The sequence below is a fragment of the Podospora pseudocomata genome, chromosome 4 (assembly GCF_035222375.1).
Source record: "Podospora pseudocomata strain CBS 415.72m chromosome 4, whole genome shotgun sequence".
Classification (NCBI taxonomy): domain Eukaryota; kingdom Fungi; phylum Ascomycota; class Sordariomycetes; order Sordariales; family Podosporaceae; genus Podospora; species Podospora pseudocomata.
The window spans coordinates 3,568,770-3,581,533 of record NC_085888.1 but is presented as its reverse complement, the minus strand read 5'-3'; the positions used below and the strand labels follow the sequence as shown (position 1 = coordinate 3,581,533).

Genomic DNA, 12,764 nt, shown 5'->3' with positions numbered 1-12,764 from the left:
CACAAGTCGTGTGTATGTGACTAGTGCATACTGATCGACAACCGTCAGTGGGAATGTCTCCAAGAGGCGAGCCGTCCAAGAGTGTTTTGAGGTGTGTGGACGCTTGGCAAGAGAATATGTAGTGTGAGTAGCGTGTGCAAAGTCAGGTGATCATAGTTGACCGGTTTGGTAGGTTAAAAAGGGTCTATCGGCGGCATTTATACGTTATCTGTAATTGTCTGTGAACATATTCTCGTGACCCAGACGTTCCAATGCGGAATGCAGTAGAGCCAACAAGGTATCTATGTGTTCCATTGGCGTCAGGAATCTCCAGATTGTGTGTCAGATATTGTCACGACCCTGTTGAATGGTTAAAATGGATGTGTATTGTAAAAGGGACGATATGGGCAAGATATCTAGAAGATCACATAATGTCGTGTGACATAGATAAGGCTGTTTGAAAACTGTTACATCTGTAACATCAATGAAATGTGGCCTCAAGCGGCCTTATCATTGATAGACTGTATCGACGCCAACTTTGAAGTGAAGCATCACACCTAGATGCAAAGGTCTTCGAAAAGGGGGGACGCAGGGGTAGTGTTAATCCTCGTGTAGATGCTGACACGGCATGTATTTAGCTCATTCAAAACATGGTTATATTAACTGGCACTGTTGGAAGGCCTGGACTTGTTAGACGCGTCGTCGCACAGTGAGAAATGAGTTGGTATAACCGAAGGCTTCGGTTGTCGGACTTCCAACACCGAGGTTTGGATTTATAAGATAGCATAAGGTCGGTCCGTCAGCCTCGTATGTTAGTTGCACAAACTCTAGTACGTTATTTCGTTGCGCCTTTACAGAGTTCACATTCACTTTTGCCTGTCGTATCCATATCTTTCTATTCCCACAACCCACGCAGCAGTAGATAAATCCCCGTTGAGCAGCACTTCTCTTCCACAATGTCCCTGTTCCGGCTAGGTAGTTCTAGTCAATTATGTAGGGTTGTACTTGTTGTAAAAACAACAAACATTATGCCTTTTCCTCCTAAAAACAGTCCCTCAGCAGGAAAGGTGGCATAAAAAAGGGCTGAAGGGGAATTGGCCCCTTGAGCCAATCAGCTGGCGTTTCATTGATACAGTGGTCATACCTTCGCAGGTCCCAACTGCTTTTGGTCTGACTTCAATCTGAGATTCAATCTCGTTTTCTCCTTTATGCCTACGCAACATTTCTTGTGCGCTTTTCTTGCATATATTTGGGGGTCTTCTAGGGGGGGCGAAATCTTCTCTTCTGCTCCTCTTCCAAGGTTCAAACTGGAGAGTTCTTCCAGATCTTGTTTTGCCAAGTTGCGAGCTGAGCGTGTGGCTTAAACACTGCACCAAATCAACGTCAGGCTAATTTGCTATGAAATGAGTTGTTGGGTTAGCGTTGATATGTCGTGGACGATCCTAGGCCATAGCCGCTGAGCGGGACCCTTATTTCGTTCATAATGTTGCATAGCGTAGTCTGGGCGCCGCATAATATATGCGATGTAGTATATGAAGGGCTGCTTATGGAAACCCTTCACAAAGCTGTAATTGCAACATTCGGTACACGCGTCTGTTACTGTGCCAGCAACAACATTCCTCGTTTATGCATCGTGTACGATGTCACTAATCCAGACGCAATCCCAGTTATTCGGGACAGCACTGGACTGGGGAATTGGTCACAACAGCTTGGAACAGCCACTGGCCGGCCAGAAAACCGTGATGTCAGACGACGGACCCAGTTCCGTCAAAGCTTTTGTTGTATGCCCAGATCGGGATGCAAGCTCTAACCAACTTGAGAACAGTGAGCTCGAGAATGAAGCCGGAAGTATAAGCTAGGCCCCCGCCTCAACAAATACGAGTGTCGCACTTTGTCAAAACGATATGCGATGTCTCATTGACTTGCAATCATGACATGCATACCAATTCTCATCACACTGGTGCTGGCCAGCGCCTCCCTCCATGCGAAAGCACAGGTCATCCAACCAACCTTCAACACCACCACCTGGACAAAGCCCTACCAGTACGTGCTCCAGTATCTATCCAACTCGACCTCCCCGTTCATCACCTTGACCGACCCCCAATGGCCGACCTACGCGACGACCTTCAACGAGCGCCTGCAATACATCCCCGCCGCGATTACCATCCCCAACACCACCGAGCAGATCACGGCCGCGGTCAGCTGCGCAAGTAAATATGGCATTCCTGTCCAAGCCAAGTCGGGAGGGCATTCCTACGCATCATATAGCACCGGCGGCCACAACGGGATCTTGATGATCGATCTCGAGAACTTTAACTCCGTCTCGCTAGATAACAGAACTGGGATAGCTGCTGTTGGGGGAGGTGTGAGTTTGGGGAACCTGGCGCAGGGTATATGGGAACAAGGACGTCGAGCCTTGGGGCACGGCACTTGTCCTGGTGTAGGAATTGGTGGACACTTCACACATGGCGGGTACGGGTATTCATCGCGCGCGTTTGGTCTGGCGTTGGAGCAGATTATCGGGCTGGATGTAGTGTTGGCGAATGGGAGTTTTGTCAAGATTGATAATGAGACGTTGGGTTATGTTTACTATGTGAGTGTCATCCCTGACTGAGGACAGGGGTGATATTTCTTTACTTCAACCCCTTTTTGCCAGGGAGTAGAACCCTAACCCTTTGTTTACACCCACGTGTTCGCGTTCAGGGGTAGCTAACAGGATGGTTGGCGACAGGCACTCCGAGGAGCAGCAGACTCGTTTGGGATTGCCACCACATTCTACCTTCAAACTTCAACGGCTCCCGAAGTCGTTATCAAATTTTCGTATTCCTTCCCCCCAGCTCTTGAATCAATCGAAAACGCGACGGCTGTCTTTATGGGGGTGCAGAACTTCTCGTTGTACTCGGCGGTTGTCGTCGTAACCTAGGCCTCGGAGTCACACTAGGCGGCAATGCAACCTCGTACACTGTGCACGGAACTTGGTTCGCCTCGGTCGAGTCCTTCAACAAGACGATTGCACCCGCCTTGTTGGAGGCGCTCCCTGTTCCGCCTGCTCTTAACGAGGGTTCCGTTGAACCAACCGACTGGATCACATCTCTGGCCATGCTTGCCGGGGAAGGGAGCTTGACGGTGCCCTTGCATGGGTTTTTGCAGCAGGACAACTTCTATGCCAAGTCTGTTTCGACAAATGTCTCGTTTGCGGAGGAGCCGATACGAAAGTTTTTCGAGTACGCGTACAGTGCCGGAGAGGGCCTAGATGCGCCAATCTCGTGGTTTAGCATCATCAATCTGTATGGTGGTCCCGACAGTTAGATTGGCGCTGAGGGAAAGAATGGGAGCTGGGCGGCTTATTCGGGGTTTGACGATCTATGGGTGGTACAGAATTGTGAGTTTTCCCCTGTTGTTGCTTTCGCGTCAGGCTAGGCTCAGTCATGGTGAACAACTAATTCTGCTAGATGGCAACGTACCTCTTGACCAGAGTTTTCCCCAGCGCGGTATTCAGTTTCTAGACGGACTGAACGACGCCATGACCAGTGCCATGAACCGGTCGTATAACGCATATCTCAACTACATCGACCCTGAACTGGATAGGGACGTGGCGTGGCATCTCTACTATGGGAAACCACTGTTTGAAAGACTGAAGTCGCTGAAAAGAGACCTCGATCCTGGAGATGTCTTCTGGAATCCGCAGAGCATCCCTGTTTGGAATGAGACCTGGGTTCTGTAGGTCCGTGGTCCCATTCAGGCGGCGGGGTCGAAGCTGAATCATGAGGCGAAACAAGCAGGAACAGTGAGCTTGCACAAAAAGGCAGGGATAGAAATAACAGGCGAGTCATGTGTAAGCAGAAAAATGGCACTGTGATGTCATTGCCCCCAATGATTCAGCGTCGCCGTATGGTCAAAGCTCCGAAGTTGTGTCGAGCCAGCTGTTCAGCTGGGATCTCTAAACGGTACAGCCACTTCCTCATATTCGATTCACCATCAAGTGTTGAGTATCTACTATGTGATCTCAGCTTCTATGTGTAGATGTTTTTTCGAGATATGTAATTCGTCGACGGCGGGTAAGGTATAGAGCTGTCAAAAAGAACGGTAAAATTTCTCTATATATCAAGGATTCAAATGTCCGAAAGACATCCGAGAGCCACCGAGGAGCAACTAACCCAAGACACGAAGTCGGAAGCCAGGTGGATGTTGAAGGGACGGATAGACGTTGGCCAATTCTGGCCATCTAGGTGCGAGGGAGCCGAGTGGGTCGTCCGACGTATTTCAGGCGAGCATCGGGATACCGAGCTCGGTGCTTCCCCCGCGGCACGGCGCATGCTCCCGCTCGTCTTTCAGCCCTATAGAGCGACTAATCACCTCACAGCCTCATGTCAGTACCCTCTGGTCGGATTTTAGTGGGCGCGCTAATGGGTGCCGTGCCGCATCTCCAACGGCCAAAGCCACGACCCCATATTGTCACTCCAAATCTGTTTCACGATGGCCTTCAAGTGACGGGAGCGACCCACGCACTTGGCATTCCAGTCCGTTTCATGTTCTCATTGACAGATCACACAAGTGCGGAAAGTGTGTGGGGAAATGGCCACCAAGTCTCTGCATTGGCCACTTTGGCTGCAGTCTGGTCAATATTGAACACCACTTTCATCCCACTTGGGCGACCACAACCTCGCGGTCTCCGTAGAACTCACCATGACCCACCACTTCAGCTTGATCCATTTCAGCTTCATGATGCCAAATCGCGCTTCATCCGAAGTCTGACCCGGCCTCAATATGTACACCCAATATCGTCAAGGGCCACCACTGGCCCCTGAGGCGATTCACATTGGTGATATGGCCCCACACACATCGCCATTCACTTCACTCCAGCTGCTTTTGTGTTCCATGGGGCATCCCACGACAACATCAGTTGAGGGTCTTGTCAAGGCTATATATTCGCGACGTCTGTCCGTCTCAAGTCTGTCTCTCATACCTTGACAACCCACACTACCTGAGCCACAGCATCAGCATCAACCACATATCTTACCATTCATGTTCAGCACTCTCGCTTATTTCTTTCTGCAAGTATCAGATCATTCATCTGTCAGAATGTTCACTCTCTCTGCCATTTTCCTCGCGCTCGCCTCTCTCGCTGCTGCCGAAGTTCGCAACATCACACCTCACGAGCAATACAGCTCCTCGGTCGGCGTTCTTGGTTGCAAGATCAACACCCACCGTGTCGCCTATTGGCCCGAGGCTGTCGACTGCAATAACATCTGTGTCCGCGTAAGCCATCAGGGCCGTTCTCTTGAACTCCTACGCATCGACCAATCCGGCGGCGCCAACGACATTTCCTATGATGCCTGGAACTATCTTGGCTTTGGCAAGAGCGCCATTGATGATCCCCAAACGGGCGGCGGCATTGATATGGACGTTGAATTCGTCGATGCCGATCAATGCAAGCACCTTCTCAAGGATAGTGGCGGCAAGCTTGCTTTCTCGGCCCCCAACAGCATGAACTTTCTCAGCTCATGCCTGTCTGACCCCGGATCGTGGGTCGCCCGCAACTTCGCTGCTGTCAATCTCAAAGACTCCGCCTGCCACTGCGGCTTTGATGAGGTGTGCACCATTCCCCCTCCCAGCGAGGGAAACCAGCCTGTTTGCCCCAACGCCCTGGGCACGACCGGCCCCTTCAGAGGGGATTCTGTCTTTAACGTTGAGTTCGGTACTGGCAAGCTTGTTCCTGCCCCAGGCGCCGGAGTGTGCTAATCGCAGATTACACCTTTGTTTCAACTATGGAGGGCTGGATACAGAATTGACTTGTAACTGGGGGGACCAGTATAGGGAGGAGCGGAAATACAATGATTTGGACGTTGGTGTTTGGCTTTCTGATTTCACCGCGGAGATACCCTAGAACCTCGTCTTAGTATGACGAGAACAATTGATCTTCACTCACTGAACAGCTGTTACTGATGCTAGTGGTTGTCCATTAGGTCCAATGCACCTTGTGTTACGTTCAGAGTGAACCGACATTCAAAATGTTCGAGTCCCAAGCATGTGTTGTTAGGGTTAGGTAATTGGGCACCCAATTTGCATTATGCGCGTTGCTTATAAAATTGGCCTAGGATTTGTAACTTGATAGTAGCACTGCTTGCTAGGTAGGTAACCTGCTTGATCTCCGTGGGGTGCGATGTAATATAGGGGTGGTTAAAGGCTGACAAATCTCACCTTCGTGGCAGCTTACAAACACACATCCCACATTACTGCACCACCTACCTACCTAACCTGGGAACCTTCTTCGAGGAATATCACACAAGATGCAACGATATTCGCATCATTTCATCACGAAATACTATAAATATGCCACCAAGACTCGATTGTATCCATCTTACTTCTTCTCTCTTTACTCCAACCCTCACTTCTCAAACGCCATCAACGAACAGTTCTCTGATCTCCTAACCTGCGCACCTTACTGATTACCTACGGTCCAAAATACCCCATTCTACCACCGCACTCCAAATGGCCCCCATCAAAGCTGCCATCATTGGCCTCTCAGCCTCTGCCAAAACCGCTTGGGCTTCCCGTGCACACCTTCCGTATCTCTTCTCACCATTGGGCCGCTCCAAGTTTGAAGTTGTTGCTCTCCTCAACTCGTCAACCGAGGCCGCCCGCGCGGCGATTAAAGCATACAACCTGCCCGCTTCTACCAAGGCATACGGTACGCCCGAGGACCTGGCTGCTGACCCGGAAGTTGAGCTCGTCATCACCAACACCCGGGTCGACAAGCACCTCGAGACTGCTCTTCCCTCTGTCATCGCTGGCAAGGATGTCTACATTGAGTGGCCTCTTGCTGCTAACACCATCGAAGCTAGGACTTTGGCCGACGCGGTGAAGCAGCATGGTGGCTTAGGCATCGTAGGTTTGCAGGGGCCTCTGGGCCCCCTACCAAAAAAGCTCAGAGAGGTCATCTCTAGTGGCAGGATCGGAGAGGTCTTGAGCTCGGAGCTCAGGGCTAACGGCGGAATTGATGGGCGGGGTGTTATTCCGGCTTCGCTGTCGTACTTTACCGAGAGAAAGGTTGGGGGATACGTCTACACTATTGGATTTGCGCACCGTCAGTTCTCCCGCCCCTGCTGAAACATGCAGACGAAAATAGCTAACACTTTGTCACAGAGTTTGATCTTGTTCAATCCGTCCTTGGAGATTACAAGACCGGCCCCGACGCACCACAGGGCTTCCTGCAGATCCAGCGGCCCCAAGTCAAAGTCATTGGCGAGGACAAAACTGTGGTGGAAACTGTCACTTCCGACACGCCCGATCTCATCTTTGTGCACGGCTATGTCGATTCGGGCGCCAGCTTGCACTTCAGGTTTCGCGTTGACCTGCCTTTCCCTTCTGACCCTGCTCTGGTTTGGACCATTGCGGGAACCAAGGGTGAGATTAGGGTTGTGGCACCGAGCTCGACATTCATCCACATTGGCAATGCCGCTGATCCTCAGAAGTTCGAGGTTCATGACTTTGAGACGGATACGGTTGACGAGGTGGAATGGGACTTTGAAGATTGGCAGAAGAAACTGAACCTCCAGGCAAGGAACATTGGAGCTATTTATGAGGATTACTACGAGGTGAAGAGGAATGGCAAACAGAAGACGTTTGTAAGCTTTGACGATGCGCTGAAGCGTCACGAGCAGTTGGAGGACATTTTGGCAAATGGTTTGAAGCAGTGAGGTAGCGATAGTCGGTAATTTTGCTACATCCTAGTTAAGTCCTAGTTTTTAGTCCCAGAATTCATGTTATCCGTACTCCCGCTTGACCCCAACTCAGATGATACCTTCTAGTATCGTCCCATCTGTGCATGACTGCTTACTTGTATTTGCTGGTCTCTGCTTAGACGAGTAAGAAGATACACCATGGCCTCCTGCTTATTATCCTTTGCCCAATCCAGAGCAGTCCGTCCATCTCTGTCGGTAACATCAGTTCGCGCGCCTTTGCAAGTAAGATAGCGCACGATGGTCAAATCCCCCATGAAGGCGGCGTAATGCAGCACCGGCGCTTTCTTTGCACCACAGAGGGTGTGTAAATCTGCTCCGTGAGCTACTAACATGTCAATGATTCCTTCCGCTGTATTCGGTGGACTGCATCCCCAAGAAAGTCGGTCGCTCTTAGTGACCACCTTGAACAAGGGCGTGTTTCCCTTGCTGTCTCTGCTCTCGGCACATGCGCCAAACTGGAGAAGGATATTAACCTTTGCATGCGCAAACCTCTTGGCTGCAAGATGAAGGGCCGTGAGTCCATTAAACTTCTCGTCTACTTTTGCACCTTGCTGTAGGATGACTTGAAGAACTTCTGTGGGACAACTCTTCGCCGCATGGTACACTGCAGGAATTCCCTTTTTTGTGGGAAGGGTAAAGTCGAAGCCCTCATCCGCCAATCGACGACAAACTTGCTCCATAGCTTGATAGTTTGCAGCATTTGGCCATTCTAGCAATGATACCAAAGGTTGAAGGACATCAGTCTTCGCACCTCACTTCAGAAGAATATCGAGCCCCACGGAGTTGCTGGCTAGCCCGTTCGGCTCATCGATGTGCCCTTCAACCCACTTGAACTGCCCACCCTCGTATAGCACGGAATAATTGAGATGTAGCCAGGGGCGGAAAGAAGCCAGCATCTTGAACGCGGTATCGCCATTGTGATCCTTGGCTTCGATGTCTGCCCCAGCATCAAGAAGTAGTTCGATACCCCGGTAGTTCCTACGCAGTACTGCAACGTGCAGTGGTGTCAATCCTCGTTGGCGCCTAGGATCCACAAGGGCACCGCGATATAGTATCATGCACGCCATATCACTATGGCATTCATGGTATGTAGCCCAATGCAGTGGGGTTTCTCCGAGGTAATTGCGTGCGTTGATATCTCCCCCGTTCTCGAGTAACAGGTCCAGTATTTGCGGACTTCCATGTCCAACTGCCAAATGCATCGTGGAGATGTAGCCGCCCTCCTCCTCATTGTCATGGCAACCGGGTAATAGATAATTCGGTGAGGGGAAATATGGATCTCGTGGTAACGCTGGCTTGACCTTATGGTTGAGATCTGCTCCCCTGTTCAACCAGATCCGCATCTCGCCTTCATCACCCAAGCCAAGTGCTTGAACAAAATGCGCGGTTGCAAGCCATTTTTCTCCGTTATCCTGTACGTTATCGCCACTAAATAGTACTCGCAACATCTCGAGATCAGCTCGAGAGGCAGCCTCGCGTGCCGCCTGCTCCCTTGCATCAGGTGTTATCGATTCTCGGCGTACTAGCATAGCCCTGATCATTGCGATATTCCCAGCAGTCGCGGCTGACTTCAAGACTGCGCACACTGCGTCGTCCGTTGTCGAATGGTCGACGCTGCTCTCAAGTAGAAGCTTTATAATTGCAACGTCCCCTGCTTTCGCTGCCAGTTCAACGGTTGTCTTTGCATGGCTTCCCAGACAGGCACCATTGTCGAGTAGGAGTCTGCAAATGTCAGCAAGTCCATTGCTGCATGCGGCTTGGAGCGCAGTCTGCTCTCCTAGACATCCGTAGTGACCCTGATCCCTCCGGCATGCGAGGTTGATGTCAATTCCGCTTTGAACCAGAGCTTTACATGTTTCAAGCCGTCCGTGAGCGGCCGCGTCGTGAAGAGGTGAGTGCCCACGCCAATCAACAACGTTGACTAGGGCTCCTCGGTCGAGCAGAATCTGCAAGATTTCTGTATGTCCCTTAGCTGAAGCCTCGTGGAGCACAGAGTGGTTATTATCTGATGGAGAAACGGTGGCCCCGAGGTCCAACAATAAAACCACCAAGTCTTTACGGTTCTCGCCTACAACATGATAAAGAACCGATCCCTCTGCCACGCGAACGTACGCGTTGATGTCTGCTCCTCTCTCGATGCAAGCCTGCATTAACCTCAAGTTGCCATTCACGGTGGCTTCGAAAAGCCCGCTGTTCAGGAGATGCTGATGCCAGGTCCTTTCAGCGTTGAACAACATCTCCGCCGCTGCGTCATTGTTCAGCTTTATCGCCATCTCCAATGGCGTCATTGGGTCCTTGCCCTCAGACTTTGCGAAAACCGAAGCAGTGGCACCTGAATTCAGTAAGAACACCACCATCTCTTCCCTGTCCCACTCTACGGCCGAAAACAGAGGCGTTATGCCATCTGGTCCCCGCACGTTGACGTCGGCACCTTGTTCAAGCAAGCCAGCCGCGAACTCAACCAGTCCCATCGAAGCTACTACGTGAAATCTGGCCCAGTTTGGAGGCAAAAGTCTTTACTCTGTTGAATGACCCAATTCTGAATAGCCTGACATCTTTCCTGTCAATGTCGCTGCTTGCTCGGCAGTCATAAATGCCAAGATGTTGTCCACAAACTCCCAGAGCAGCTCCTTGACTGGTGCTTCCATTTCGTACTGTACGTGTTCTCTCCAGTAGTCTGCAGCATACGCCAAGAAAGGGTAGGTGTCTAAACGAAGGTCCAGCTCCTCTCCGTCCGCGCAGTATCTTTGGACAAATGGGTCAAACGTCATGTACGTCAAACATGCCGTTGCGATCATTGAAGGAGCATCGGGAAAGAGTTGCGAACGGAGGCGCTCAAAATACTCTTGCGTGGTGAAGTGAACCAGTCGAACGTAGCCGCTCTCTTCCTCCAGGGTCACCAAACCGGCACAAATTGCAACAAAAAGTTCCGGGTCGTGGAGGCCTTCGGGGTCCAAATCCTGATCTCCAGGCATGACAGCCAGAGCATGCTGTAATTCCTCAATGGCTAGTGGTCTGAGTGTCGTTGAAATCCATCCCAGAACTTGGTGGGCAAGACTGGCATCACCGGCGTCTTGGCTCTTGATCCGCTCCATAGCCTGATCATAGGTTTCGTCCAGTTTTGCTGGCAAGACATCCAGAGCTTTGCGAAGCTCGCGTCGGGTTGGCTTCCTTGTAAGCTCGTTCATGTGAAGTTGAGCCATCAAAAACCTGCCTCGCGCATGTTAGTGTCCATCTTTGCTACGCAAAATGTGCCGGATAAAGGAGAGTGCATGCGTACATTCCCTTGCAGTTACCCACCACCTTATCGATGATTTCCTCCAAAAGATCTGGATCAGTCCGAATATGCTTCTGTAAGCGACTATGCTCACTTCCGACGCGACCTTCAATGTATCGTTTGATATCTTCGTCACTAGCCCGAATCTCGAGTCTTGGAACTGGGCCCAGGTCTTCTTCTACTCCAATGGTGTATCTTGATGTGAAGAGAAGCTTCACATGCTTTGGCAAGTTGTGCAGGTCTGAAGCTAACCTGCTCTGGGTATCTTCGGTATCAGCACACTCATCGAGCGCATCGACGATGATGTATACTAAAGAAAACCCCATTACTTTGTTTTGAAGAAACCTGGTGATGGTTTCAAGTCGAACAGGTTTTTCATCCTTGGAAGACTTCACTATGTCTTCATCAATAACGCCTGTGTGTTGAATAAGTTGCTTGAGCAGGCTCCCCATCATATTTTGAACGCTTTGCTGACTTCGCTCCTTGTAGTTGCAGTACAAGTATAGAATCAGTGAGTTTGTGCCGCTAGTCGAAGTTTCAAGGAAGCTAATAAGCAAAGAACTAAACATGGGTCAGATATTTGATATATATAAGGTCGGCGTCTCGCTGGAAGATGACATACGCAAGTGTTGTTTTCCCGGCGCCGGCTGGATTTCGGGTCAATATATACTTGTGGCCAATGCAAGCCGGAAATTTGCTTACGAATCCCAGGACACCACAACACTCTTTCGTTCCCGTCAAGCCATAGCTTAAACGTGGCGTCGGAAAGAAACCACTCCCCAGTGCCGGGTTCGAGGCGCCTTAGGGCGTCCTGATGTTTGGATGCAAAATCGAGTGGGGAGAGCCAGTCGCATGTCTTTTGCATTTGTTCGTCTTGTAGTGTTTGGAAATAAAAGGTAGTTAGAACTATGGCACTCTGTAATACTCAGCAACAAAACAAAGACGTCGGATGAGAGCTTACCTGATCGTTGGCTTGCAGCACTATCTGTCAGGTCCTTTACTCCATCCTTCACATTGGGCATGTCCACCTTGAGGTTGTTAATACGCTCTTTGATGCCGTCTACACCTTCTTTTACACAGACCAAATCCGTGCTGATGGCCAACAGGAGCTTCCTATGCATGATTCAGATCAGCAATGAATGACAACGCGGAATGGGCCAATGTTGGTAAAGCCTTGTACTCACGAGTGATCGCCCAAAAGTGCTACCGAGACAACACCTTTACACCTTTCGATCCGGCTCATCAAGCCATCCATCTCTTTCTTATTTAATTTCCAGGTCAGCTTGCCCTTCAATCCTCCCTCCCTTCCACTTCCAACCTCAACGCGAGCTCTTCCATTTCCTCTCTCAAAAGATTGAAAACGCCACCCTTCACGTCCAGTCCCTTGAGCGCGCTGAACCATGGGTCTGATTGCTCCACCTCCTCCATCAAACATTTTAGGCCTGTGAGCATGGCGACCATGGCGGAGGCATGCTTGGAAAAGTTGGCCCGCTCGGCATCCGCGTTTTTGACATCTTTGAGGTAGTTTTTGACCTTGATTGTTATGTCAATGAGCTGGATGATGAACGCCACGACGCCGACGGCAGAGGCGGGCTCCATCGCTCGGGTTTTTCGATTGAAGTTTCTATATTCGACGTTGTCATGTGAGAATTTGGGCTGTTCTCTCGGGGGGTAGGTAATAGACGTAGATGGTGTGTGGCCCAAGGCAGCCAGGCTGTGCCTGCATGCCAAGATGAAGTCCAACCGTTGGTACCGGAAACTAT

At 50.5% G+C, this 12,764-nt stretch overlaps 4 protein-coding genes across 4 annotated transcripts; 3 read left to right on the top strand and 1 right to left on the bottom strand.

The window, feature by feature from the left end:
- Positions 1 to 1,909: 1,909 nt before the first annotated feature.
- On the top strand, positions 1,910 to 3,288 carry QC762_0072570 (uncharacterized protein; the record flags this gene model as incomplete). Its single annotated transcript, XM_062883761.1, has 3 exons — positions 1,910 to 2,572; positions 2,711 to 2,893; positions 2,974 to 3,288. The coding sequence occupies 3 exons, from the start codon at positions 1,910 to 1,912 to the stop codon at positions 3,286 to 3,288; spliced, it is 1,161 nt and encodes a 386-aa protein (XP_062744083.1).
- A 1,716-nt stretch (positions 3,289 to 5,004) lies between these two features.
- QC762_404660 (uncharacterized protein) lies at positions 5,005 to 5,721 on the top strand (the record flags this gene model as incomplete). Its single annotated transcript, XM_062889920.1, has 1 exon — positions 5,005 to 5,721. One exon carries the CDS (start codon positions 5,005 to 5,007, stop codon positions 5,719 to 5,721), a length of 717 nt encoding a protein of 238 aa, XP_062744082.1.
- Positions 5,722 to 6,233: 512 nt separating this feature from the next.
- QC762_404670 (uncharacterized protein) lies at positions 6,234 to 7,770 on the top strand. Its single transcript, XM_062889921.1, has 2 exons — positions 6,234 to 7,066; positions 7,126 to 7,770. The coding sequence occupies exons 1-2, from the start codon at positions 6,472 to 6,474 to the stop codon at positions 7,677 to 7,679; spliced, it is 1,149 nt and encodes a 382-aa protein (XP_062744081.1). The 5' UTR covers positions 6,234 to 6,471; the 3' UTR covers positions 7,680 to 7,770.
- A 33-nt stretch (positions 7,771 to 7,803) lies between these two features.
- Positions 7,804 to 12,634, bottom strand: QC762_0072540 (uncharacterized protein). Its single transcript, XM_062883760.1, has 6 exons — positions 12,186 to 12,634; positions 11,963 to 12,114; positions 11,704 to 11,874; positions 11,624 to 11,648; positions 11,005 to 11,562; positions 7,804 to 10,934 (listed from the first exon to the last, which is right to left on the bottom strand). The coding sequence occupies exons 1-6, from the start codon at positions 12,434 to 12,436 to the stop codon at positions 10,241 to 10,243; spliced, it is 1,851 nt and encodes a 616-aa protein (XP_062744080.1). The 5' UTR covers positions 12,437 to 12,634; the 3' UTR covers positions 7,804 to 10,240.
- Between the last annotated feature and the right edge of the window lie 130 nt (positions 12,635 to 12,764).

Coding starts and splice junctions, on each gene's coding strand:
- QC762_0072540 (XM_062883760.1), bottom strand. CDS start 12,436: ATGTTTGATGGAGGAGGTGGAGCAATCAGACCCATGGTTCAGCGCGCT. Junction 12,115..12,185: donor GCACTTTTGGGCGATCACTC/GTGAGTACAAGG, acceptor AATCATGCATAG/GAAGCTCCTGTTGGCCATCA. Junction 11,563..11,623: donor GCCGGGAAAACAACACTTGC/GTATGTCATCTT, acceptor ACCCATGTTTAG/TTCTTTGCTTATTAGCTTCC.
- QC762_404670 (XM_062889921.1), top strand. CDS start 6,472: ATGGCCCCCATCAAAGCTGCCATCATTGGCCTCTCAGCCTCTGCCAAA. Junction 7,067..7,125: donor CACTATTGGATTTGCGCACC/GTCAGTTCTCCC, acceptor ACTTTGTCACAG/AGTTTGATCTTGTTCAATCC.